Here is a 27,473-nt window from a genome sequence, read left to right as displayed (position 1 = left end):
CGTGTGTTCACAAGCCAAAAGTAAACAGAAGGCGACATTCAAATGTCTGACTTTTATCCGATGAGTTCGGACCAAATGCCAACACATTTGACATATGAGGCGATAATTTTGTCACCGTCCGTTGGAGTGTTATCTACATGCCAAGGCAGATGATAAAATGCCCAAAGACGAAAAAATGAATATCATCCTTAATCTTAATACCGAAAATTTTCCATTAGACTAAATTGGATTATAAAGCATCTTGAGGAGATAAACAGACGAACACAACTCCTCTAATCTGATTATTTAATTAGACAGTAACCAAAAAAGACAAAACGCCACACGAAAAATACAACATTATGGATAAGGTTACAAATTGTCATTATTTTCTGTTGTCGTTGTTGTTGTGACAAATGAAATCAGACATATAACAGATGGAAATTAAAGAAAAACATATGTATGTATGTATGTACATTTGGACTACTAATTACTTTCATTATCTTTTATTTAATGACTATCTCATATTCGGAAAAAAAACTTAAGCTTTATGTTTTGTATAATTTTTATACGCACTAACGTTGATGGAGTTACCAATCCCTAAACAGTGGTCTTTAATTTCAACTAATTATGCCTAACAAGTAAAAAACAATCAGTCGGCTTTGCCGACAGAGATGTACCCTCAGCCTATGTGAATTGAAACTTTCATCTACGGTCAGATCGAATGTATTTAGGGTCTTTTCAGTATGTTGTTGCCTTTTTTTGGACATTTGAACTTGCCAACGAATATGTGGATTAGGATTAAAGTTCAAATGTGTTGAAGAGAAGGTACTTAAAGGAATGGAGCGACATAGTTCATAATGGAAGTGGATCTTATTTTGAGAGTAATATCTTTTCGTTTGGGTGAAGTAGGGAATGGAAGATACCAAGGAACGGTCCTGACCGGCTTTAACATGGCAAAGCCCAGGATTTATCTTGGTCCCTCTTTCATCTCAAGTGGACACTGACCTCCCCGTGGTGTCACCTGGGGAGCTGCCTTTAACACCCGTTAAAGGTAGTGATCTAACATGTGTCGCGCGTTCACCCTTAAGAACGTTAAAAACTTGGGTTTGGGCGTCGCGTTGGGAATCCTCCCCTAGAAAAAGCAGCCTACTATGAAAAAACGAAAGAAAAGAAAAGAAAAACAACCACCTCTAAAGTTGAAGTTAAGGACCATGATCTGCGAATCTGCACCTGGAATGTTCGCACTCTTTATAGAGAAGGTGCAGTTTACGCATTGGCAGATGTACTTGAAAAGTACAAGGCCGACATTACTGCCATACAGGAAATACGATGGACTGGGAAAGGCGTCACAACAACACCTAAAAGTGACGCACTGTATTATAGCTGCCATGACACAAAGCATGAGTTTGGTTGCAGATTTATTGTTGGTCGGAGGTTAAAACATCTGGTCTCCAGCTTCACCCCAGTGAATGAAAGACTCGCTGCAATTCGATTAAAAGCAAAATTCTTCAACATCAGCTTTATTTGCGCTCATGCCCACTTGTCCCACTGAAGACAAGGACGAACAGACCAAAGATATATTTTACGAGCGCTTAGAAGAAACTTATGACCGTTTCCCTGCCCATGACATTAAAATTATTCTAGGCGATTTTAATGCCAAAATTGGAAAGGAGAATATCTTTGGCGCAACCGTCGGGAAATTCAGTCTCCACAGTGAAACATCTGACAATGGTATGAGGGTGATATACTTTGCAGCTGCAAAAACATGGTAGTAAGCAGTACCAGATTTAAGCATCTCGATATTCATAAGGGCACCTGGCTGTCTCCAGATCAAAGAATAAGTAATCAAATTGATCATGTTTTGATGGATGGACGACATTCATCGAGCGTGTTGGATGTACGATCGTTCCGAGGAGCAAACATAGATTCGGACCACTACCTTGTTGCAGCAAAGGTACGTACCCGTCTAAACGTTGCAAATAAAGCACGAACAGATACAACACGAAAGTTAGACATCGGTAAGCTGCAATCACAACTGATAGCCACAGCATATTCCACTCAACTAGCCCAATTGCTTAATCAAAGCACTCCTCATCCCGATAACATATCAGCGCAATGGCAAAGCATTGCCCACTCCATGCAAACAGCCGCAAAATCCATACTTGGATACCAGAGACCTCCACCAACGAAGAGAAAAATGCGGCTATAGGGCTACTCTACAACCAGTAGCAACGCGTAGCGCACGAGAGAGCTATCGGGAGAAAAGGAGACAGGAGAAACGTCTTTTCCGCAGAAAAAAGAGAGAAATGGAACGATGGGAGTGTGAACAAATCGAGATGTACAGGAGCCAGAATGAAGTCCGAAAGTTCTACCAAAGAGTGAAACATCAAACTAATGGCTTTGGTACAGGCACATCCTCCTGCAGAGACCAGCAAGGTAATTTGGTAACTGATACAGATAGTGTGCTCAGGATATGAAAAGAACATTTCTCCAAACTGTTGGTATCCGATAGTAGCGAAGACGGCGAAGATACCACAGATCCAATCCCAGAAGATGGTATTGAATGTATACCGCCCAGCCAAGATGAGGTAAAGACAGCAATAAGTCGATGAAAAATAATAAGGCAGCAGGAGCCGATGGCTTACCAGCCGAGCTGTTCAAAACCGGAGGCGACACTCTGATAAGGTGTATTCATCAGCTAGTTAGCACCATCTGGTAGGAAGAACGAGTACCAGACGATTGGAACCTGAGCATCCTGTGCCCTGTCCACAAGAAAGGAGATAAGACTGTATGCTCTAACTATAGAGGCATAAGTTTTCTACCTGTTGCCTATAAGATAGTGACAGGAACAATGTGCGAACGACTAAAGCCTATGGTCAATGAAATAATTGGGCCATACCAATGCGGCTTTAGACCTGGCAAATCCACCATTGACTAGATATTTACCCTGCGGTAAATCCTGGAAAAGACCTAAGAGATGCAGATCGACACTTGCCACCTTTTTGTTGATTACAAAGCAGCCTTCGACAGCCCCCTACGTTCAAAGGTATTCCAAGCAATGTTTGAATTTGGTATCCCTGCAAAGCTCATCTGGCTTTGTAGAATGACATTAACTGATACTCGATCGTCAGTTACAATAGGAAAGAACCTCTCCGAAGAGTTTGGTACCAAAAGAGGTTTCAGACAAGGTGATGGCCTCTCGTGTGATCTTTTCAACATTCTGCTGGAAAAGGTTATACGAGATGTGAAGATGAAAAGAAGTGGAACAATATGTACAAACAGTCATATGTTACTTGCTTATGCCGATGACATTGACGTCATAGGTCGATCGGTAAAGGAAGTAACTGATACCTTTGAAAAAGTCGAAAGGGAATCTGTTAAAGTGGGTCTGGTGGTAAACGGCGAGGAGACAAAGTTAATGGTGTCGTCGCGCAATGCGTCCATAGAGATCGGGCCAACTGTTGACGTTGGTTCCTATAATTTTGAGGTAGTAAGGGACTTCGTCTACCTCGGTACCGCCGTAAACACAACCAACGACATCAGTTGTGAAATACGAAGAAGAATAGTGTTGGCCAACAGATGCTACTTCGGGCTGAGTAAGCAGTTTAGGAATAAAACCACATCAAATAAAAACAACGCTTTACAAAAAAAAAAAAAAAAACACAGGTAGTATCGTGCTGATGTATGGTTCAGAAGCGTGGGTACTTGCGCAAGCAGAAAAGGTAGTGCTTGGTGTGTTTGAGAGAAAAATTCTTCGAAAGATCTATGTACCAATCTGCGTTGACGGTGAATATCGTTTTTGTATGAACCACGAGCTGTATCTGCTATTCAACGACATCAGTATAGATAAACGTATCGAGATGCAACGATTGCGTTGGCTAGGCCGCTAAAAGGGCGTATAAACACGGTGCACGCAAAATTGGCAGGCCAAAGAATAGATGGCGCAAACAAGTGGATGAAGAGATGACAAGGCGCGGTATTCCATAAAGCGAAGCAGTAAACAGAGAGAGAGTTGGAGATCTTTTCTTAGTTCGGCTTATGGAACAAATGTTCTGTAATGGGCCAGCTAAGTAAGTAAGTATCTTTTCGATAGATATCGCGCCCACTAGTCATTTCAGTGGGTTATCGTATAACTTTTGGACCAGTACGCCTGGAATCATCGACTTGTTACAGCAATATTATGTTTTCCGTGGACAACTCCATGCTTCCAGGACAGGACCACAACGAAGACCGATGCTCTTCGTACATTTCCAAAAGATCTTCGAACAGACCTTAAACTGCACTTAGACACAAATGTTGAACTTTTGTGGGGTAGGTACCCTAAGGTACCTCCATTTTAGAAGTTAAACTAAATTTGTACAAAATATTAGGAGATCCAAAGTTTGGACCAAATTTGTTCAAGAGATATCGTGCATACCATTTAAGTAACATTTTTAAATATTGGAACGAAGTACCGGAAGTTGTGGACCGGTATTGCCTATCTTCGAACTGAAACTATGACAAAATATGACGAAGCCAATTAGCTTTCCCATAATTGATAAAAGTGCGGCGTTCAGAAGTGATGAAATAGAGTGGTCTGCTAATGGAGACAATTACGGGGAGATGGTCTGACCCAAGACAAACGACGGGCTGCCATGTGACGTCATTTGTCAGAAAAGCTAACACGTTGGTTATGTCTGGCGAACTGTGGTACTTTCCGCTAATTCTGGTAGGGGTGTCCTCATTGACCACGCAAGATGTAGAGCTATCAATCTGCTCAGCCAGCACTATGCCCCTGTGGTCGTGTCCAAAGACCGAACGCCACAACTCATGATGAGCATTAAATCCCCCAAGACCAGAAATCATGATTGGATGCTTCTCCCTTCCCACCAACTGTCTCACCCCTATCATCGTGGTATGGGGTTTTTGGAAGTGAGGCAGATAAGAAGACAAGCGAAACCGAATTGGTCGAAGACTTATGTTTTAAAATTTATGGGTGATGCAAAGGTCCCACCACTTTTTCAACCTTAACCGGTTGAGACTAAGTTGTTACCTTAGGATTCTCCTTTGAGATGGGTGGGAGAGCCGATGGCCTTGATATCTAATAAGTCGTTCCAAGTTGCTAATTTGCCAATGTCGTACTGCCACCAGAACAAACGGTCCATTTGATAGTCACATCCATAGGGATACCGCCTGGGGTTCCTCTGCTTCTTCATTGTGATATGGTTTTAGGAAGTAAGGCAAAAGCTTAGATCAGCGAAACTTTCTTTGAGTATGTAGGTGTTGTCTTCGCTTCTTCACAGTCTTCTTAGAATACTGTTTCTTAGCCGCCTTGGTCGGGGACTTACCTTTTCAAATTGATGGCTGATCCAAAGGTTGCAGCACTTTTTCAACTGCACCAGAACAAGAGGTTCCTTCGGTCGCCACATCCATAGGGGTCTCGGTAGGGCTTCCTCTTGTTCTTGAAGTAGGAATTTCACGGATAGGAAGCTACCTCTTAGCTAGGTGAGGAGAGTTCCTTTGGAACTTCCTCACAAACTTTCGCTTATGGTATTCGGATCTCTATTGACATACCGACTGCAGTATGTAACTACTCTGGGGAATAATTTGTATGCCCTCAAACTTTAGACTAACGATGGTATATGGGAAATGTTGCCAATTATTTCATATTCCATTTCCAAAAAATTGAATTTTTTCTTTTCGCGCTACATTAACGATTTTTGGTACATACTTTAAGAAAAAATTCCCCAGTACAAATCCGCTCGCGAGCAAGTTTTTTGTTGTTGCGGACAAATGTTATCGCTGTTTTACTTCTGCTTTTAAGAAAAAATTATTATAAAAACGCTAATTATTTTATTGAGCACAATTGTCACTAAAAAGTTGTCACGAAGTGACGCCATTAAGTAGATTGCATAATATTTGTAAAATGTTACTTTTAAATGTAATCCGAATTTTTTCAAAATATAGGTCCATTTACCAGTCAAAAATTACAAAAAAGTAACAGTTTTAAAGAAAGACTTCACGGAGAATCAAGTGAGACCAAGCTTATAATCATCAGGATAGTAGTTAGGATATTATAGCCAAAATAAGCACATATTTGTGTTACAAAAAACAAATTTTGGTTTGGAATAATAGTTTTCACATGCATTCTAGAGTTGAAAATATTGGAAAAATTCTATAGGAGAACTTCTTTTATTTTTCTTGAAACTCCCAAGAAAATGGGCGGATTTTGCTTTATCTACATTCACATAGAAGGTTTCCCATTGAGAAAAGTTATCGGGTTGATGAAATAAATCATTAGACTTCTTAAACGGAAATAGAGTTCAAATAAACCGCTTTATCTTATATGCATTATTAAAATATGTGTAAATCGCGTAATTATCAGAATCGTTTTGTCCGCATGTGATTTTCATGTACAGCAAGACCATATGTTTTAATTTGTATATATTTTTCGAAATATAATTTGGACGCTAAGGTGTAGCATCGGCTGCATCTTAGCATTAAAAAACCTATAAAACATCGCTAATTTGCGCAAAGTTCATACAATTTCGTTCCGCATCCGGTTTTAGTGTCACCATGAAAATCTGCATCGATATATACCTATTTCAAGGCAATCAGTCAAGAACCGTGGATGTAGCATCACACACTATTTTTGGGATAAAATGAATGTAGTTCCCTTATCAGTGAAGTTTTTAAATCTCTGTTTCCGCAAAAAGGAAGATGCTGCACTAGTTTTTTCATAGCAGTGCAAGCGGCCGACAGAATACGCGATAAAATGCGCGATATTTTCAAAAACAATATTAGGTGATTTTCCTACCTTGGAATTTCTCCTATCTCGCGTTTTAGTAGATGGATTTTAACGAGTAATGATTTATTAGATCCGCAACGTAAAAACCCAAAATTTTCAATCATGCGCGAGTAAATCGAACGCCAATTGTACAAATTAGACCCGAAATATATGATTTTTAGAAATTTGTTCGCACAAAATTTTCGTATTTGGATACAGATTTCTCTGAAGCTGTGTAGGCTACATTCACGACACATATATCAAATAAATCAGAATCATGAGTTCTTCATTCCTATATATGATTTTTTGAAAAACCTGTTTGCGGAACGAAATTAGAAGAAAAGTTCAAAGAACACTTAAAATCTGGCTTCAAAATGTCAGCATCATTTAATGGTAGACGCAGATCAAATTTTGTAAAGTTATACATTGGTGGGATGGTCCTTATTTAGTTGGCTTCTACTTTCACTTTGACAGGAAAATCGGGAAAAATGTGGTTTAATCACAAATCGAGAGAAAACAAAAAAGTCACGTTGGCTTCAACCCATTTTTTAACATAAATATAGCCACAGCTTCCACGCAAATTATCTTTGAAGGCCAATATTTTTTGCCAAGTCTAAAAACATTTCATTTTATCCAAAAGCATTTAAATTGTACAATATACAACCACTATTCACGAGTTATAAAGGGGTAAACCTTGGTTTCAACGATGTTAAATTTTCAATAATATTGCCCATATACAGTTTGATACGAACAAAAAGTTCCCTCATCGAAATAATGGTTTTAGAGCCCATGTATGGTTGGACGAAATCTGTTTCAGACAATTTGGAGTTGAGCCATGCCCATCGGTCTGTCGGTCTAGCTGGTGTGCACCATAGTTGTCGAACGGATTAAACGATGTAGTTCACAATCTTGTCCAAACTTAGATCAAATTCGAATAAGGGCCATATCGGTCCACTTCCTCAGGTACCTCCTCCACAAAAGTTCAAACTTTTTTGCAAAAATTATGCGTACGAGAACTCTCGAAGGGACTAACCGATTTGGTCCATAATTTACACATACTAATATTTCTACCAGACCTAGATCAAATTCAAATATGAACTATAGTTCCCACTACTTTGGGTACCTCCCATACAACATTTCGGAAAAGTAGAGTTTAAGACATGCTCTCAAATCGTTTCGATACATTTTATTGCAACAGTTTATTTTCGAAGCCCTTTTACCACGGTTAAATTTTTTTGCTGGAGCAAGTCCTCACTTCCTGAGAAGATGGCAAGAAAGCTGTAAAACCTACCCACGGCCACCATGTGTAGTGGCTGGTGCGCAGAACAACATAAGAGCAGGATACAGCGTTGGACGAAATTTGGATATGGTAATATTTCTGCGAATCTTAGATAAAGTTGGATGATGGTTCTTACCGGTCCACTCCTTCCGATACCTCCCAAAATAAAAGTTCAAAAGATTTTTACTAAAATGGTACGCGCGATATATCATAAACGGAGCAACAGATTTGGTTCAAACTTCGGATCTCATAATATTTTGTCCAAACTTAGTTAAGATTCGAAAATAGACCATATCGTTCCACTTCTTAGTACCTTCCTCAAAAAAGTTCACAATTTTTATTAATGTGCAGTTTAAAGTCTGTTCAAGTATTCTTTAGAATTTTTTTTTTTACCGAAGGCACTCCTTCTAGTCCTGTTTCAAGCGACATTGTTTTTCGTGAGCAAGTCCATGCTTCCTGACATAATGGTAGAAAAGCTCTAAATTATATAATTATACTGGTGGACGCGATAACTTTCGAAAGAAATGTCTCCGAAAATAAGATCCACTTCCAGAATCGACTACCTCGGAAAATTCCTTTTGAGCTTTAATCCAAATCAATATTTTTGTCGGCAAGTTCTTACGTCCAAAAACGACCACAAAATTCTGCAAACCCCCTAAATATAAAATTTTTGGTGAAAAGGATTTTTGTTGTACAGCCGGTACTGGAACTGTCTACAGATTGAAGTTTCAATTCACACACGCTGAGGGTATATCTATGTCGGCCGACTGATACTTTTTTCTTGTTTGTTAATTGCTTCTTACCAATTTTATCCTAAAAAGATGGACTAAGGTCAATCATGACATAGCCTCCTTACTGCGGCAAGGACTTGGCAACTAAGACTAAAACTCGTTAAAGTGTCCAGGTATCAGCAAGGCTCGTTCAAATGCAGTGTATGTAATTTTTTGAGTTATGGAAAAAAACATTTTCTGACACCGCAGCGTGTTAAAAGACTAACAAAACTAACACGTGTCCCGTGCACATAAAACTCGCATGTACACAATCGGCTGCCTTCTCTTCTAATTTACACCTTTTATACAGGGTTTCGGAGTCGAGGTATTTTTGTCTCGACTCCGACTCCAGACGAGTTTTTTCACGACTCCGACTCCGTGTCGACTCCGAGAGTAAATTCCTATACCACTAGAAATGAATAAAATGTGCACAAATTTTTAACTTTTTCCTATATTTTGGCCTATATAGGTTCATGTGTTAGTTTTTCCTCAAATATTTATTGGAAAGGGCATTCATTCGAATACATTCGAACATATTACACACATACACACATACATATTGCTCCTGCCGAATCTTACATTGAAAACTAGCAAAGTTAGAACATTTTTGTCGGGTTTCCATTTGTTGCACCAGTATATTCTGGACGGAATTCTTCCGCGTGAGAAAATCTTTAAGATTTAAAAATATGTGAAGATGAAAGGCAATACAAATCATAAGGACTACATGCAATAAAAATTATAAGCAATTCAAGACCACGTTTTAAACTGGATGTTAAGTTCAATAAAAGCCATTTTTCATGATTTTTTTCCGAGAAAAATATGTAACTTTTTGGCAGATTTTTTTCTTCATCTAAAAGAGAAAAATATTACGAAGTTTTGAGGCCGTCTACGAAACAATGTTTTTATTAAAGAATTTTGCGGTGCCAATTCTAGCTTGAAAACTAATAAACCAATTTTCATATATTTTTGTGGCCGATTTCGAGAGAAATACAGTTTTTATGCCGCATACAAAATAAAATAAATTTTTCCCATCCAACGCTCATACTAAGGCAATATTGTTCCGATCGACTTAAAAATTTGACCACATATTCTATGCTATTTAATCTTTCTACTTTTTTCTGAAATTTATAAGTGGGGATCACCCCTTAAACTAACATTCAGCGCTCACATTTTGAACTTTGATGTGGAGTGAATAATTTTATTGAAATATATTGTGTACACCACTCAGCACGTAGGCAGATGGATGTTTTCTGGAACTGAAAAATTAGCATACTATGAGATTTCGTTCGTGCATGAAAATATTCTAGAAAAATGTTGCTATAAGAATTGTATGTAAGGTCGGTCCACTAGGACAAGAAGTCGATATTGTCATGTTTTGATTGTCCTTTATCACTTTACCCTATCCTTTCTCATGAAAACTCAATGATTATGTATTTCATTGAATTTCGTATATGCTATTGATTGTGTAGAAAACTCGGATACACATGAACTATATCTGTTCCTTGCGGACAGATCCGGATATTTAAATGTCTACATCTAAAGCCCTCATTGAATATATAATTAATCCTAGAAGAAATATTCGCCGTTTGTCAGAAATTTCAGCTATGGGTTCTCAATTGCGGCTTTCATTCCAAAAAGGAATTTTTCCTCCCCCAGATCATAACATCCAATTTGTGTCACAAGGTATTCAGTAAGATTTCCCACAGAGACCACAATGTTTTTAATAGAAGACAACGATGACTTCTCATAAAAAACAAGATGAGAATACCAATAGATCTTTGTGAGAAGACCAGTAAGACTTCTGACGAATGAGGTTACAGAACCAATCTTTATTCGATTGTCATAGAACTTTACTTTTGTTTGCAAAAATGTTAAGGATCAATTGGATCAACAAAATAGGGATGAATACACTACACTTCGGAGGATAGTAAATATCCTGTGTATTGTCCTTTAACATATTATAATATACCGTTTGCATACATGTTTTCTTATACCTTTATTTTAAAATAAATAATGATTTTTAAAAAATGTTCTTGTTCCAAATTTAATGTTATATTTCTATAACGTGGAAAAAATTTCGCCCGGAGTCGGAGTCGAGATATTTTTTTCGACTCAGACTCCGACTCCAGCAAAATTGCTCGACTCCGACTCCGAAACCCTGCTTTTATACCTTTATAGTAAGTCGATAACTGAAATCATTCGTTCCTGTCTAATTTCATCACAACTATTCTACTCACAACATATTTATGAATGTGAGGCGATATATTGCATAAGTATATGCATCTACTTTGCCATAAACGTCGTCTGTACTTCATATTTTTATGGCTCACATGAATTTACCCACACTACAGTTTTGCCGTTACTAATTTTAGCCGGAATAAACTAAATTTAACAAACTTATCGCTTGCATCCATTTATCTCAGACCTCATAATTCATGACCCAGGCACGTCATGTTATCTTTTCGCCTTAAATCCTCTTCTTAGATTTACAATATATGAATGGGGTTTGTTATCACACTTAGTTGTCATTTTTTTAATAGAGGATGTTGGATTTGAAAAGAAAAAAATTATTTCAGTATTTTTCTATTGTTGCAACATTTTAATTACACACAAGCATATGGTAGATTAACCCAAGGATTACACATACAAGTAACTTGCAGACAGTTGTGTATACATATTATAGTCGAAACTTCAATTTTTTCGAACTGACACTTGTGTATCACGGTGCTCTTGAAACAATTTTAAATGGAAGGTGCTTACACCTCGGAAGTTTTTGCGGATTCTGAAACTACAATGTTTATAGATGAGAAAAATCAAAAAACAAAAAAAATCGCCAGAGCGCTTTTTAAATAAATCGCGATTTAAGTTGACATTTATAAGGGTTGTTTCGGTTATCACGATTTTGCTTAGAAACCGCAAGTCCTATCAAAATGGGACTAAAGAAAATATTGTAGCTATGAAAATTCTCTACAAGATCGACCTTTACGGTGTTTTCGTAGTTTTTACCATTTTTGAGATATAGAAGTTTAAATTGGGACAATGCACTGACTGTATCGCCCCCTTATAAAACAATGTCATGAAGGGTGCGCCTTAACTAACTTTTGATGAAAACCTCTTACACAGGGAAAGTTTCTGTGAATTCTGAAAGAGCTGTGTTCATAGATGAGAAAAATCCAAAAACAAGAAAAAATCGCTGTAGGGATTTTTAAATAAATCGCGGTCAAAATTCACATTTTTAGGTGTTTTTTAGGTTTTCAGGATTTTGCTTGGAAACCGCAAGTCCAATCGAAATGGAGCTAAAGAAAATGTTGTAGCTGTGAAAATTTTCTAGAGGATTGATGTTTATCATTTGTTCCCAGTCTGTACCATTTTTGAGATAAAGAAGCTCAGTTTACATTTTTAGGTTTTTTTTGTTAGGGTTTCGCGATTTTACTTGAATACGGTAAGTCTTATCGATATGGGACCTGAGAAAATCTTAAAGCTGTGAAAATTCTCTACAAGACTGGCTTAAGTAACTTATTCTAAGTTGTAACAGTTTCTTAGATATATAAGTTTAAGTTGGGAATTTGCAGTCATGACATTGTTTTATAAGGGGGCGATACAGAATTTAATTGAATTTGAATTGTCCCAATTTGAACTTCTATATCTCAATTACGGTAAAACCGACGAGAATACCATAAAAATCAATCTTGTAGAGAATTTTTATAGCTACAACATTTGTTTTATTCCCATTTTGATAGGACTTGCGGTTTCTAAGCAAAATCGCGAAAACCTAAACAACCCCTAAAAATTTCAACTTAAATCGCGATTTATTTAAAAAGCGCTCCGGCGTTTTTTTTTTGTTTTTTGATTTTTCTCATCTATAAACATTGTAGTTTCAGAATCCGCAAAAACTTCCGAGGTGTAAGCACCTTCCATTTAAAATTGTTTCAAGAGCACCGTGGTATGTGTAAACGTTCGGAAAAAATTGAAGTTACTTTCAAAGCACTTACATTGATTACTGACAAGGAAATTTTGTCGGCAGTGAGGTTATTAGTTGGTGTGGCAGTGAATATGTGTGAGTGTATTGGTATTTTTCGAACTGTCACTTGCATGTGTAAATGGGAGTTATAGAAGGTACCCAGCAAAATGTTCGATGCCAAAGATGACATTCAATCATGGGTGCAAGTGATCTAGCATGTCATCTTTTTAGCATCTTCATCGATGAATTTTATATGAGCGTGGACCCCAAAAGATGACGTTCTTTTCTGGATCCTAAGCATGTCATTTTAACCAATGCGTTGACATGTCATTTCCACCAATGCTTTGACACGTCATTTTCACCCATGCTTTGACATGTCATTTTAACCAATGCTTTGGCATGTCATTTTCACCAACCCCTTGGCATGAAATGTTCATGTCTTGTTTGGAAAATGGAAATGCTGTATTGAAATATGGTTTTCATGAAAAACAAAACTCTTTATTAATTCAAACGAATAGCTACAATTAATTTATCAGTTTAGTTTTTCAATTGCAATGTAATCACCACCGCTGCAACGCAAAAGATTACTTCCTCCGTTCTCCGCAACTGATATTCTTTCATCTTACAAAAGGTTTTTTCAATTATCTTCCCATCACCAGTTCAGATTTCAACATGGACTCCAAATGCACTCCTTTAAGTATTTTTATTTCGTAAATTACTTTTATTTTATAATTTTGTTATTTTATAACAACATTTTGGTAATTTATACTCTTTTGTTTAGTGACGGACAAAGACGTATAGCAATAAAGACCCGAACAAATGCATTTTCCAAAAACATATGCTAATAGTTCCACATTTTGGTTACAGATGGCTACACAACTCACTGGAATTGATAACAGCAATGCCAATCGTTTTTGATTCCCATTTCTCGCGGCAGAAAACATTAACGTCGTGTTTTGTGGCTGAAATTTATTTCTTCACTATTTCTTATTTTTTATTTAATAAAAAACAAAAGTCAAAGCCTTAAAATTTGAGTTTTAATGTTTTTCTTGTCAATATTCCAATGAGTAACAGTTTTCGTTTAACAGAATGTTGCTATGATGTCGTAGCAACAGAGGTTAACTCCCTCTACAGTTAATTTTTAACAATTGACTTTTCCTATCTTATAATATTGACATCTTTGTGACGGAAATATGTAGGGATCTACAACCCGGCTTGCTTTAGGGATCTCTAAGAACAAAATGTAACGAACGGGGAGGAGAGACTTTTTATGGAAAATACCATTTATGCTTAATTAATTTATTTTTAATTGTTTCTTTCCAAAAGTAGTTTCTTCTTTATTTTCAGATTCTTGTTCCTTTTCGTTTCGGACTTTTTTTTCAAATTCCAAGAAGCGAGATTTGATTGATTTTATTCTATGTCAGATTTAGAACAGACAAGGGAACTTTTAAAATAGCAATGTGTGCAGTCCGATTCTATTTTTAGCTCGATGGTTGAGACTTCATATAATACCAATTGTTTAGAAGTTTTAGTTGTTTGATATGCAGGAAATGTAAGACAACATCACGACGACAGTTCTAACAACTTTGGTCTGTTCCAGAAACTGCAAGAATCTACTTATTTTTACTACGATAACAGTTTTTCCTTTATGTTATCGGAAAAAATAGTAAAAATTAGTAGATTTTTGCAGTACTGGAACATACCAAAATGAAAATAAACAGGTGTGTAAATAAAAACACAAACATCATCTCTATTGGATCGATGGAATGGGTACAAATGCTGATGAAAAGATCGGATCTTTCACGACTTCCTTTGCATTGGTTCAAATCCTAATGAAAAGATCGGATCTTTCACGACTTCCTTTGAACCAATGCAAAAGATGACATGAAATCACGTCATCGCAAAGAACCCCTTCCGTCAAATTTTGCTGGGTAGTTGCATGAATTACAAGAACTAAAAAATTTACAAAAACAATATTGTTGTTATTGAAAATAAAATGTCAAAAAGAATATGTATTTATATTTTCATGAAAAACATCAAAATTATGTCTTTATTTACCACTAATATATTGCAGCTACCGAGATGTATTATTGGAGTTTCATAACCTTTTTGAAAATATGCATTAAATCTTTGCATTTTTAAAAGAAACAAAAATGTACATGGATTAAAAAATAGTCTCGGCAACTCTTTTTTCATTTTCGACATATCACTGGCAGCCAGCTCAAAATTTTGCTGGCATGAAAAATCTAGTGCCAGTGGAGTCGACAATTCAAAAAATGTAATTGTGGTAGTAAAATATTGTGTATGTATTGAATTTTTCGAACTGTCACTGGCATGTGTAAAGGTTGGGTAATATAGGTGCTCAGCTCAGGTTTTTTGGAACTTTCAATCATTATCGAGGGAAGTATGAGTATAAAATGTTAGCTTTGTAATAGACACCACAAAAACCTAACTAACTGTTTGTGCGGGAGGTATATGGAAGAGAGGCCCTATATGTTGGGGATTTCGGAGCCCATACTAGAAAATTCATTTCCTATTCTATAAAAAATATACAGTTGTAGTCATGAACAGAAGAAATGCGCTTTATTATAATTTCAAACCGATCCGAGAAGTTAACTTAAACCGGATTTAAGCGCAGAAATATTAAACTCTTAGTCAACGTAGGATTGACCGTTTTGTGTATCCATAGGATTAGTCATATATTCTTGTGTTTAACCTCGACAACCATTAAGTTTTCTTTATCTAATCCATTAAAGGACCGTTTTGTTGTAGATACAACTGGGGTGCTTCACATTCTTTCACCTCAAACTCCATGGCTGTTGTCAGGCAGTTCGATACCCCAACTCGGAGATTGCTATTTCAGTGAATTTGTTACCGTCGGATTTCCTTTGATTTCTATGTGGTCTTTGCTGAATACCATCAATAGAGACTTAGAAGAGTATCTTTCGTTGGTAAGAAAAGGAATATTCCTCCTCAGATACTTTCCAATCAATAAAGAGGGATTCGTCTTTGTAAAGTCATTACCATTGTTGCATATTCTAAGATTCTGTATCAATATAAACTCGAATACGGACATGCCTCTGGGATTTGTGTCGTTGCTACTTCAGTGAAAATGGTAAGCAGGATGATCAGTAGTGCGATTCTCTAACTCATTGTTTGAGTTAACGAAAAATGCCGGTAAAATTAAAATGCTTATAATTTCGGTAATTAACGATATTATTCGGTAAGTTATCGGCCAAAAGAAGGTAGTCGTAAAGTTTTACCGATAGCAAGAGTGTTGTCAAATTTTATTTAAACTTTTCATTCGTAATTTTGCGTTTTAATTTTTATTGATTTTTGTCGGTAACTCAAAGAGTTAGAGAATCGCACTACAGGCATGTACTCCCCATTTGCCTTACAAGACTCTCCACACCTTGCCTAATGGGTCTTTAATATTTACAGCCGTTATATCTCCTACGCTAAAATTAGAAAAATATATTAATTTAAAATTATTTTTCACACGAGGAAAAAGGCCTCTCTGACATATGTCCCAAACATATTTTGCAACAAACATATATATGTTTGGAACAGTCCTAAACAAATATTTGTTTGGGTGCAAACAAAAGTCTCTCTAACATACATATGTAGGTCCTACAAACAAATATAAGTTTATGCGCAAACAAATATTTATTTGGGTGCAAAAGCCTCTCTAACATATGTCCCAAACATATTTTGCAGCAAACATATATATGTTTGCAACAGTCCTAAACGTAACATATGTTTGGGTGAAAACAAATATGAAGGTCCTACAAATAAATAAAAATAAAAAAAACAAATATTTATTTGGGTGGAAACAAATATATTTTTGAGTGCAAACAAATATTTTCTTGGGTGCAAACAAATATTTGTTTAGATGGAATATAAATACAAACCCAAAATCCACAAAAACATACACATACACACCCTTGTAAATGGTGGTGGTTTTTCTTTTATTGAAATGCATAAAAATACCAAACACAAAAGCAACAACAGCTCGGCTGGTAGGCCATCTGCTCCTGCCGCCTTATTATTCTTCAGCCGGTTTATTGCTGTCCTTACCTCATCCTGGCTGGGCGGTATACATTCAATACCATCTTCTGGGATTGGAACTGTGGTATCTTTGCCATCTTCACTGCTATCGGATACCAACAGTTTGGAAAAATGTTTTTTCCATATCCTGAGCACACTATCTGTATCAGTTACCAAATTACCTTGTTGGTCTCTACAGGAGGATATGCCTGTACCAAAGCCTTCAGTTTGATGCTTCACTCTTTGGTAGAATTTTCGGACTTCGTTCTGTCTCCTGTACATCTCTATTTGTTCACACTCCCTCTTTTCCATCTTTTTCTGTTTCCTGCGGAAAAGACGTTTCTCCTCTCTCCTTTTCTCCCGATACCTCTCTCGTGTGCTACGCGTTGCTACTGATTGTAAAGTAGCCCTATATGCCGCATTTTTTTCTTCGGTAGCAGCACGGCACTCCTGGTCATACCATGTATTCTTTGGTGGAGGTCTCTGGTATCCAAGTACTGATTTTGCGGCTGTTTGCATGGAGGGGGCAATATTTTGCCATTGTGCTGATATGTTATCGGGACGAGAAGCGCTTTCATTAAGCAATTGGGTCAGTTGAGTGGAATATGCTGTGGCTATCTGTTGTGTTTGCAGCTTAGCGATGTCCAACTTTCGTGTTGTGTCTGTCCGTGCTTTATTTGCAACGTTTAGACGGGTACGTACCTTTGCTGCAACGAGGTAATGGTCCGAATCTATATTTGCTCCTCGAAACGATCGTACATCCAATGTCTTCCATCTATCACAACGTGATCAATTTGATTTATTGTTCTTTGGTCTGGAGACAGTCAAGTGCCCTTATGAATAACGAGATGCTTAAATCTGTTACTGCTAACTACCATGTTTTTTTCCGCTGCGAAGTCTATCAGCCTCATTCCATTGTCTGATGTTTCACTATGTAGATTGAATTTCCCGACTGTTTGTCCAAAGATATTATCCTTTCCAATTTTGGCATTAAAATCGCCTAGAATAATTTTAATGTCATGGTCATATGTTTCTTCTAAGCGCTCGTAGAATATATCTTTGGTCTGTTCGTCCTTGTCTTCGATTGGAGCATGAGCGCTGATAAAGCTGATGTTGAAGAATTTTGCTTTTAATCGAATTGTAGCAAGTCTTTCATTCACTGGGGTGAAGCTGGAGACCAGATGTTTTAACTTCTGACCAACTACAAAACCGCAACCAAACTCATGCTTTGTATCATGGCAACTATAATACAGTGCGTCACCTTTAGGTGTTGTTGTGACGCCTTTCCCAATCCATCGTATTTCCTGTATGGCAGTAATATCGGAGTAGACTGTTTTTCTAGGGGAGGGTTACTAGCCCAACGCCCAAACCCAAGTTTTTAACGTTTTTATGGGTGAACGCGCGGCACATGTTAGCTCACTACCTTTAACGCGTGTTTAAGGCAGCTCCCCAGGTGACACCACGGGGAGGTCAGTGTCCACTTGAGATGAGAGAGGGACCAAGATAAATCCTGGACTTTACCATGTTAAAGCCGGTCAGGACCGTTCCCGCCCAACGAAGTTTTTTTTAAGATCAGTAGTAGTCTAAAGGTTCTATTTTCAAAATATCATCTGCATCTTTCCGCATTTTTGGAACTTGTTTCCGAAAGGTATCCTTTCAGGGTATTTTTCTAATTTTTTTTCAAAGGTGCAGGTGATATATTTCAGCTGTTTAAGTATATATAAGAGACATTGTGTTATATGAAGGATACGTCAAAATGTGGTCCACAATGTAAAATTTGGAAAATTCAGCCATTTTGATTGATTATTACGGATAGAACCCTAAAAATACCGAATATTGGGCGGTACCTTTTTATGGGGACAATAAAAAAGGGCGGACCTACATTAATTGACAATTTTCTGGGGGTAGCCTACCTCCAAGAAAGATTAAGTGGCATTTCGACCATTTCGAATTAGTAATTTATATAAAGCCTTTAAAATTCAGAAAATCGGGCGGAACCATTTTATGGGGACCCTATCAAAACGTGGACCGTATTCAAAAATTTTTTGCAAGAAGGCTTTCTAATACTAGGGAATACCGATAGTCAAATTTTAGCCAATTTCTTTGAAAGATGTGGTCAAGATCCCCAAAACGCCAGAAATCAGGGGGTACCGCTCTTTGGGGGCTATACCTAAAGTTGGACCTATTTTTTTTTGTTTTGCTTTTCTATTTGTGTTGTTAAGCTAACCTTTACTGAAATTTTCGTATTGATATCTGCACAGGGAGTATTTTTGGCCTATACAAGTTCAACCACAGTGCATGGCCTCTGCTGGCATTGGAATGAGAGATGGCATGGGAGGATATCTTCTTTGGAATTTGTTTATTACCCTGAGATTACATACATACACATGATCCCACAACGTTCCGAATTGACAAAGAACACTTCTCTCATTTCAATGAGTGCACACAGAGACCTATTCAATGCACACAGATTTAATGAAATGGAACCTACTTTTTATAGCCAAGTCCGTACGGCATATCTTACGAAACCACTTGTATAGAAGTTTTTCATAGCTAAAATACTCAGGAAATGTAAGCCCACATTACACTGAGGAGATTTGCCGAAATTTCTTTTATTCTGATCCGGGATTGAACCGCAGACCTTACCACTGTACCATGGTGGCTCCCTGGTTAACTTACACTCTCTCATCGAAATGGAAGAGGTTCCCCTGCCGATGTATTTCATGCGGTAGTGCATCGGCATGAGGTTGTGCTTCAGCCACTTTAGCCAACCGATTTACAGTACTATTTGAGTTCGTGAGAGCATTTTCGGCTTCGCCCGATGGACGGTCTTTCTGAGTTTTCGATTTTCCTGGCTTCAAGCGTAAATTCTCATAAAAGAATAATGAACGCCAGGACATGATTTACGCAAAAAATCCAGTAGCTTACGTGTCAAGGCTTTAAATCTATACTAGGTTAGGGCGCCCAGGTACCAACGAAGCTCTATTCTCATACAATTATTAAACTTGGAACACACGATCACCTAGCGTTAGGGAATATCTAATTTGTTGGGGATTACAACTGAAAAACGTCATCTTGTGGCACTTTTATAGCGGCTCATAAAATAATGGGGGCAAAGGACATTGAAGGAAGCGAGTTAGAAGGTCGAAGTGCTCTACGAAAATAATCCTCATTCGATAAGCTAAAGCAACAGTGAACAAAGATATAACGCTAATTCCTAGTAACTTACCGGGTCTCTGGCAAAAACTTCAGCACGCCATAACGCGGAAGTTCGACTCACGGCGGATGTGTCCTTGGGGGTTCTTAATGTACTCACCAAGGCCTTTTTATGCCCAAGAGGAATTTTCCGTGCCCCAGACTTTCACCTCCATTTTGTTGCTCAGTGTTTTTGGAATGTATTTTTAAATTCGTAAGTTTTTAAAATATTAATTTCATACCTGAAATGAACTTAAGCTTTCCTGCCGAAAGGTGGATATCTCGGGAACTAGAGTAGATGTGAAAAAGCCGACAAAAAATTCAGAAAGAGCATACGCGAAAACCCTGGAAACCACCTATATCTCAAAAAGTCAAAAGGCCAAATTTCAGTCTTTAGGTGGGATATTGACGTCAAAACCTTCAGAACTACAAACATCGGGAGGAACCGTTCTATGGGGGCTATATGAAGGCGTGGACCTATACCAAAAAATGTCATATGGAAAGTTTTATACTCCAAACGAAGACTAAATACTAAGTTTCAGCCATGTCGGGGAATATTGAGACCACACCCTTAAAAATGCCGAAAATCGGGTGGTACCGTTCTATGGGGGCTATATGAAGGCGTGGAACTATACCAAAAAATTTTATATGGGAAGTTTTATACCCAAAATGAAGACTAAATACTAAATTTCAGCCATTTCGGAGGAATATTAAGGCCACACCCTTCAAAATACCGAAAATTGGGAGGTACCGTTCTATGGGGGCTATATGAAGGCGTGAACCTATACCGACAAATTTCTGGGGGAAAGTTTTATACCCCCAACGAAGACTAAATACCAAATTTCAGCCATTTCGGTGTGATAGTGAGGCTAAAACCTTCAAAATACCGAAAATCGGGAGGAACCGTTCTATGGGGGCTATATGAAGGCGACCGATACCAAAAAATTTTATATGGGAAGTTTTATACTCCAAACGAAGACTAAATACTAAGTTTCAGCCATTTCGGGGAATATTGAGGCCACACCCTTAAAAATGCCGAAAATCGGGTGGTACCGTTCTATGGGGGCTATATGAAGGCGTGGACCTATACCAAAAAATGTCATATGGAAGTTTTATACTCCAAACGAAGACTAAATACTAAGTTTCAGCCATTTCGGGGAATATTAAGGCCACAACCTTCAAAATACCGAAAATTGGGAGGTACCGTTCTATGGGGGATATACATATGAAGGCGTGAACTTATACCGACAAATTTCTGGGGGAAAGTTGTATACCCCCAACGAAGACTAAATACCAAATTTCAGCCATTTCGGTGTGATAGTGAGGCTAAAACCTTCAAAATACCGAAAATCGGGAGGAACCGTTCTATGGGGGCTATATGAAGGCGTGGACCTATACCAAAAAATGTCATATGGAAAGTTTTATACTCCAAACGAAGACTAAATACTAAGTTTCAGCCATTTCGGGGAATATTGAGGCCACACCCTTAAAAATGCCGAAAATCGGGTGGTACCGTTCTATGGGGGCTATATGAAGGCGTGGACCTATACCGACAAATTTCTGGGGGATAGTTTTATACCCCCAATGAAGACAAAATATGAAATTTCAGCCATGTCGGTGGAATATTGAGGCCACAACCTTCAAAATACCGAAATTTGGGAGGTACCGTTCTGTGGGGGCTATATGAAGACGTGGACATATACCAACAAATTTAGGTGAAAAGTTGAATACCCCCAACGAAGACTAAATATCAAATTTCAGCCATTTCGGTGTGATAATGAGGCTAAAACCTTCAAAATACCGAAAATCGGGAGGTGCCGTTCAATGGGGGCTATATGAAGGCGTGGACCTATACCAACAAAATTAGAGGGGAAAGTTGAATACCCCCAACAAAAACTAAATACCAAATTTTAGTCATTTCGGAGGAATATTAAGGCCACAACCTTCAAACTACTGAAAATCGGGAGGTACCGTTCTATGGGGGCTCTATGGAGGCGTGGACCTATACCGACAAATTCTTGGGGGATGGTTTTATACCCCGCAACTAAGACTAAATACCAAATTTCAGCCATTTCCGTGTGTGATAATGAGGCTAAAACCTTCAAAATACCGAAAATCGGATGGTACCGTTCTATTGGGGCTATATCAAAACGTGGACCGATATAGCCCATTTGCAATACCAAACATAATAGGAGTAATAGAAACTTCCATACCAAATTGTAAAGCTCAATGTGAAAAATTGCGAGCTGTATCTTGACTTCAACAGACGGACGGACGGACAGACGGACATGGTTATATCGACTTAGATTTTTACCCTGATCATATATATACTTTATAGGGTCTCCGATGGATATTTCGATGTGTTACAAACGAAATGACAAATTTAATTATACCCTCCATATAATGGTGGAGGCTATAAAAATTGCCTATTTGTAGGTCTATCTTTGTTTTGGCATAACAGTACCTCCCCATATTCGGTATTTTTAGGATTTTAGCCACAATTTTTAATCGAACTAGCTTTAATTTGCCATTTAAGGTTCCTAGTGATCGAAAAAGTTCTCTAAAGTAAAAATTGTCAACATAGGTCTATGTTTTGGTATAGTTCCGGTTCCTCCCGATTCTAGGTGTTTTGAGGCGTTTAGCTACATTTGTTGACCGAACTATCTGTAATTTGACATTTGTGATTCCCAATAATCACAAAACCTCTACACCAAAATTGTTCAACATAGGTCCATGTTTAGGTATTTGTAGCCTCCATATAATGGTACCTCCCAATTTTTGTTATTTTTAGAATTTTAGCTTCATTTTTTGACGAAACTACCTGTAATTTGGATTTCGAGATTCCCAGTGGTCACAAAACTGTTCTACCAAGAATTGCCAAAATAGGTCCATGCTTTGGTATAACCCCATATAACCATACATCCAATTTTCGTTATTTTGAGGATATTAGATACAAATTTTAACCGAACTACCTGTAATTTAATACTTGAGGTTCAAAGTGATCGAAAATTTTCTACACTAAAAATTGCGAAAATAGGTCGATGTTTTGTTATATGCCCCATATAACGGAACCTACCGAATTTAAATGTTTTAAGGATTTTAGGTACATCCGTTGACCGCACTATCTGCAACTACATTTTCCATAAAAATTATCAACATAGGACCATGTTTTGTTATAGCCCCCATATAACTTTACCTCCCGATTTTAGGTGTTTATTAAATCCAGTGGATTTAAATTGACAAGTCCATATGCGTAAAATAAATCCTTATATCGGAGGTTAACTCAGCAAAATGCTTTAATGTAATTATCATAAAATAAAGAGTTCATCGAACTTTATCATGATACGTGACAATAATCATGCGAAGTGGAAATCAGTTATGTAATAGACAAAAATTATACAGCGAAAACATTACGAAGTCTTTTATTTGCTGATTTATTTTCAAAACTTATATTACATTTTTATTGTTCTCATAATCTTCTAAAACTTTAATAAGCGGTTCATTGACCTTTTCTCGAACACTTGAGGCCAGCATATAATCACTGTGAGACCAATTATCATCCGGAACTCGATGTACGATAACAGCTGGCATACCGGCCACAAAACGTTGTACATCTGCGGGTTTTACCGTTTGATCTCCTCGACTATACCAAATATTCAAAAGCGTGTGTATTCTCTCCAAGGGATATCGAGGCGGATATGCCTGTGAATAACGGCCGAAGTTTTCAAATAAACCAAAGTCATATTGGCGAAATTCCGATGAATATATAACCTGCATATAGTGAAGAAATTGTTCGGTGGAAATGCCACCAGGATGGGTTTCCAGACATATTTCCATGGCCGACTAGAAAAGAACCACAACAGATATAAATGAGAAAATTAATAAAAAAAATCATTAAAAATGATTTCAAAAAATAAACAAGTAGGAAAAGCGTTAAGTTCGGTCGGGCCGAACTTTTTATACCCTCCACCACAAATTTCAGCCATTTCGGTGGATTAATACCGAAAATCGAAGGTACCGTTTTATGGGGGCTATATGATGGCGTGGATCTATACCTACAAATTTCTGGGGGAAAGTTTTATACCCCCAACGAAGACTAATTACCAAATTTCAGCCATCTCGGTGTGATAATGACGCCAAAACCTTCAAAATACCGAAAATCGGGAGATATCGTCCTATGGGGGCTATATCAAAACGTGGACCTATATAAACATTTTATGGTAGAAATGTTTCTTAAGGTAAGGTCACATTAGGCAAATATTTGCTCAAAAGTGACAAATATTTGTTTGCCACAGTTTGACCAGCAAATATTTTTCAAAGGCAAACAAGAAAACAGCTGATTTTGGGAAAACAAAACTATTTGAAAGCAAACAAAAATTTAACCAAATTGCTTTTAATGTGAACACCGTTAAGCAAATATTTTCCTCCTTTTTTGACAAACATTTATTTGGTCTTACAATTTGTTTGTAAGAGCAAACAAGAGCAAACATCTGCTGAAACACATTGTTGTCACTTATTAAAAAGGGACATTATGACCATAAAATGACGAAATTTCTTGTAAATATATAATACGAAGTCAATAATTAGTGAATAAAGAAATTAATAAATGGGAGGTGAGGGATTTATATGTATATGTATATGGCGAAAACCAAAAATGTTTTACAATCGATGAATCCGAGTTTCACCCATTCAGAATTCGCGAACTGTTAACATATTCTATATAGTATGATTGAAAATCTACAAAATGAAGTGTTTTAGGAGGAATCTCATATGGTCGACCATGAAAATTAATTTACTTGGAAGCTGTGTTGGCATCAATGTAGAAAAATTGCTAAAAATGGGTTGAAGGCAACAAGTTTTTCTTGCTCCCTTCTGATTTCTGGCTTAACCTTACATTTTATAGACATATGCCCAAAGAAAGACTCAAAGAATACTTCATGGGCAATATGATACTAGTGTATCATTTTTCGATATCGATATCAGCATCCTAAAATTGATGCTGACATTTTGAAGCCGGAATTTCGGGGTTTTTTGAATTTTTTTAATAATTCGGACGCGCAACAGTATAATATTCAAAACTCATAATAGGATTATAGAACTCGTGATTTTACGTCGTTTAATGCATATCTTTTTTCAAAAAATCTATTTTTTGCGTTTAAAATTTACAAGTGCCATTTAATTTCCTTTCTACAACGCGTGAATTTAGTTTTTTTACGCGACGGATCTAATGAGACCTTCCGCGATCGAATCCATTGACTAAAACCGCGGATATAGATACCTTGGAAATACGAAAATCGGCAAAAATGTATTTTGACAAATCTGCGCATTAAACCGCGATTTTCTTTAACATTTCTTACATAAATGGAATCCTTTATACGCGATTTTACCAAAAATATGACGTGAGGCACATCTGCGGTTCGTGAAGAATCTGTTTGAAATAGGTGTATATAGACATATTTTTGATGGGTGCTACTGAAACCGGATGCGCATCAAAAATGGTGGGTTTTAGCAAAACACAAAATCTCAGAAATTATTAGACGTATTGGCATACATTACAATAGTAATTGTGACGTAATTATTGGTAGTGTTTATAATTGTACTGCTACGCGGATTTAGTATTGTTATTTATACATCCATTACTGTCTTGAAAACAAAAACCGACGTTTTAATCCCGATTATCTATCAACTTTAATAAATTAGTACAAAAAATCCTTCTTTCTTTTAAAAATATTACCATGGCAAACTGAAAATAGCTGCGGTAAAATATCAATTTTTTCGAAAAATTTTGAAGAAGCCAAACATAGTACCGCATATTGAATTTGACACTGTTTTTCATTTGGTTATTATTTTTATACATGGATTTTTATTTATACGCCCAATATTATCTTCTCAAACTTCACCAACAAATTTTACAAAAAGCGCGATTTTTTTTATAAAAAAACTAGCTGACCCGGTTCCGTGTAAGGCTTAGTAATCTATCTACAATTTGTCTATCTAATATTGATACAATTGAAGATAAATCGACGTTTTGGTATAACCCTCATGCAATGGTATCTCCAGATGTAAAATAGAAAATTACTTTAATTATAGCCTCCGCCATAATATGAAGGGTATAATTAACTTTATGATTCTGTTTGTGTCACATCGGAATATTCTTCGGAGAACCTATAAAGTATATATTCCTGATCAACATAAAAAATAAGTGAATATTACGATGTCCGTCTATCTGTTGAAATCAAGATACAGCTCGCGATATATTACATAGGGCTATTCAATTTGGTACAGAAGTATTACATAGGGCTTTTCAATTTGGTACAGAAGTTTCTATTTTTTCTCGTAGCATGTTTGGTATTGAAAATTGGTTATATCAGTACACATTTTGATATAGCACCGACTGACCGCCCGATTTTCGGAATTTTCAAGGTTTTAGCCGCATTATCCTACCTAGTATTATTAGTATTTAGTCTCCCTTAGAGGCATAACGCATTTTTGCAAAGGATTATAAGCATTGGTCCACGTTTTGATAGAACTACCCTAGAACGGTACCGCGCGAGTGTCGATACTTTAGAGGTTTTAATCTCATTATCCAACCGAAATGGCTGCAATTTGGTATTTACCATTCAGTGTGGGTATAAAACATAAAATATTCGGTACAGGTCCAGGTTTCTTTATAGTCTTCATTGAACGGTACCTCTCGATCTTCGGTATTTTCAAGTTTATAGCCACATTATTCATACGAAATGGCTATAATTGGTACTCAGTTTCCTTGGGAGTATAAACCATTTCTGCAGAGAATTATCGGCATATAGGACGGTACCTCCCGAGTTTCGATCATTTGGAGGTTTTAGTCTCATTATCCCACCGAAATTGGTATGGCAATTTGGTGTGTTGTCTTCATTGTGGGTATAAAACATTCCCACATCGAATATTCGGTAGAAGTTTTTTATGTAGCCTTCATTGAACGATACCTTCCGATTTTCAATATTTTCAAGGTTTTAGCGGCATTATTCAACAGAAATGGCTATATTTGGAGGTATCAAATATTTTAGCAGAGAATTGTCGGTATAAATCCATGTTTTCATTCATAAAACGATACCTACCGATTTTTTGGGGATTTTTGATGTTTTAGCCACATTATTCAACCGGAATGGCTTAAACCTGATTTCAATATAATTTATGGTGGTGTGCATAAAAGTTGGGGCCGGTCGTTTTTACTTCTTGTTAACAGAGAGATGTTTCATTGAATACGTTATTATTTTGCACTGCTAAACATGAAAGAATCTGCGAAAGTGGGTCTGGCGGTAAACGGCGAAAAGACCAAATTGATGGTGTCGACGCGCAAAGCGTCCATAGAGCTCGGACCAACTGTGAAAGTTGGTACCTACAATTTTGAGGTAGTTAAAGACTTCGTCTACCTCGGCACTGCCATAAACACAACAAACAACATCAGTTGTGAAATAAGAAGAATTGTATTGG

General features: G+C 37.1%; 1 protein-coding gene across 1 annotated transcript in view; it reads right to left on the bottom strand.

Moving 5' to 3' along the window:
• Positions 1–23,444: 23,444 nt before the first annotated feature.
• LOC141392923 (lipase 3-like) overlaps positions 23,445–27,473 on the bottom strand; it is a 34,473-nt gene continuing 30,444 nt past the window's right edge. The window contains exon 3 of the mRNA XM_073965918.1: positions 23,445–23,840. Coding sequence (XP_073822019.1) covers positions 23,445–23,840 — 396 coding nt within the window. The remainder of the gene's footprint in view (positions 23,841–27,473) is intronic.

The sequence above is a fragment of the Musca autumnalis genome, unplaced genomic scaffold (genome assembly GCF_047663935.1).
Source record: "Musca autumnalis isolate F117 unplaced genomic scaffold, ASM4766393v1 scaffold_1, whole genome shotgun sequence".
NCBI lineage: Eukaryota > Metazoa > Arthropoda > Insecta > Diptera > Muscidae > Musca > Musca autumnalis.
Note: the sequence above shows the minus strand (reverse complement) of the source record. Positions and strands in the feature narration are given on the sequence as shown.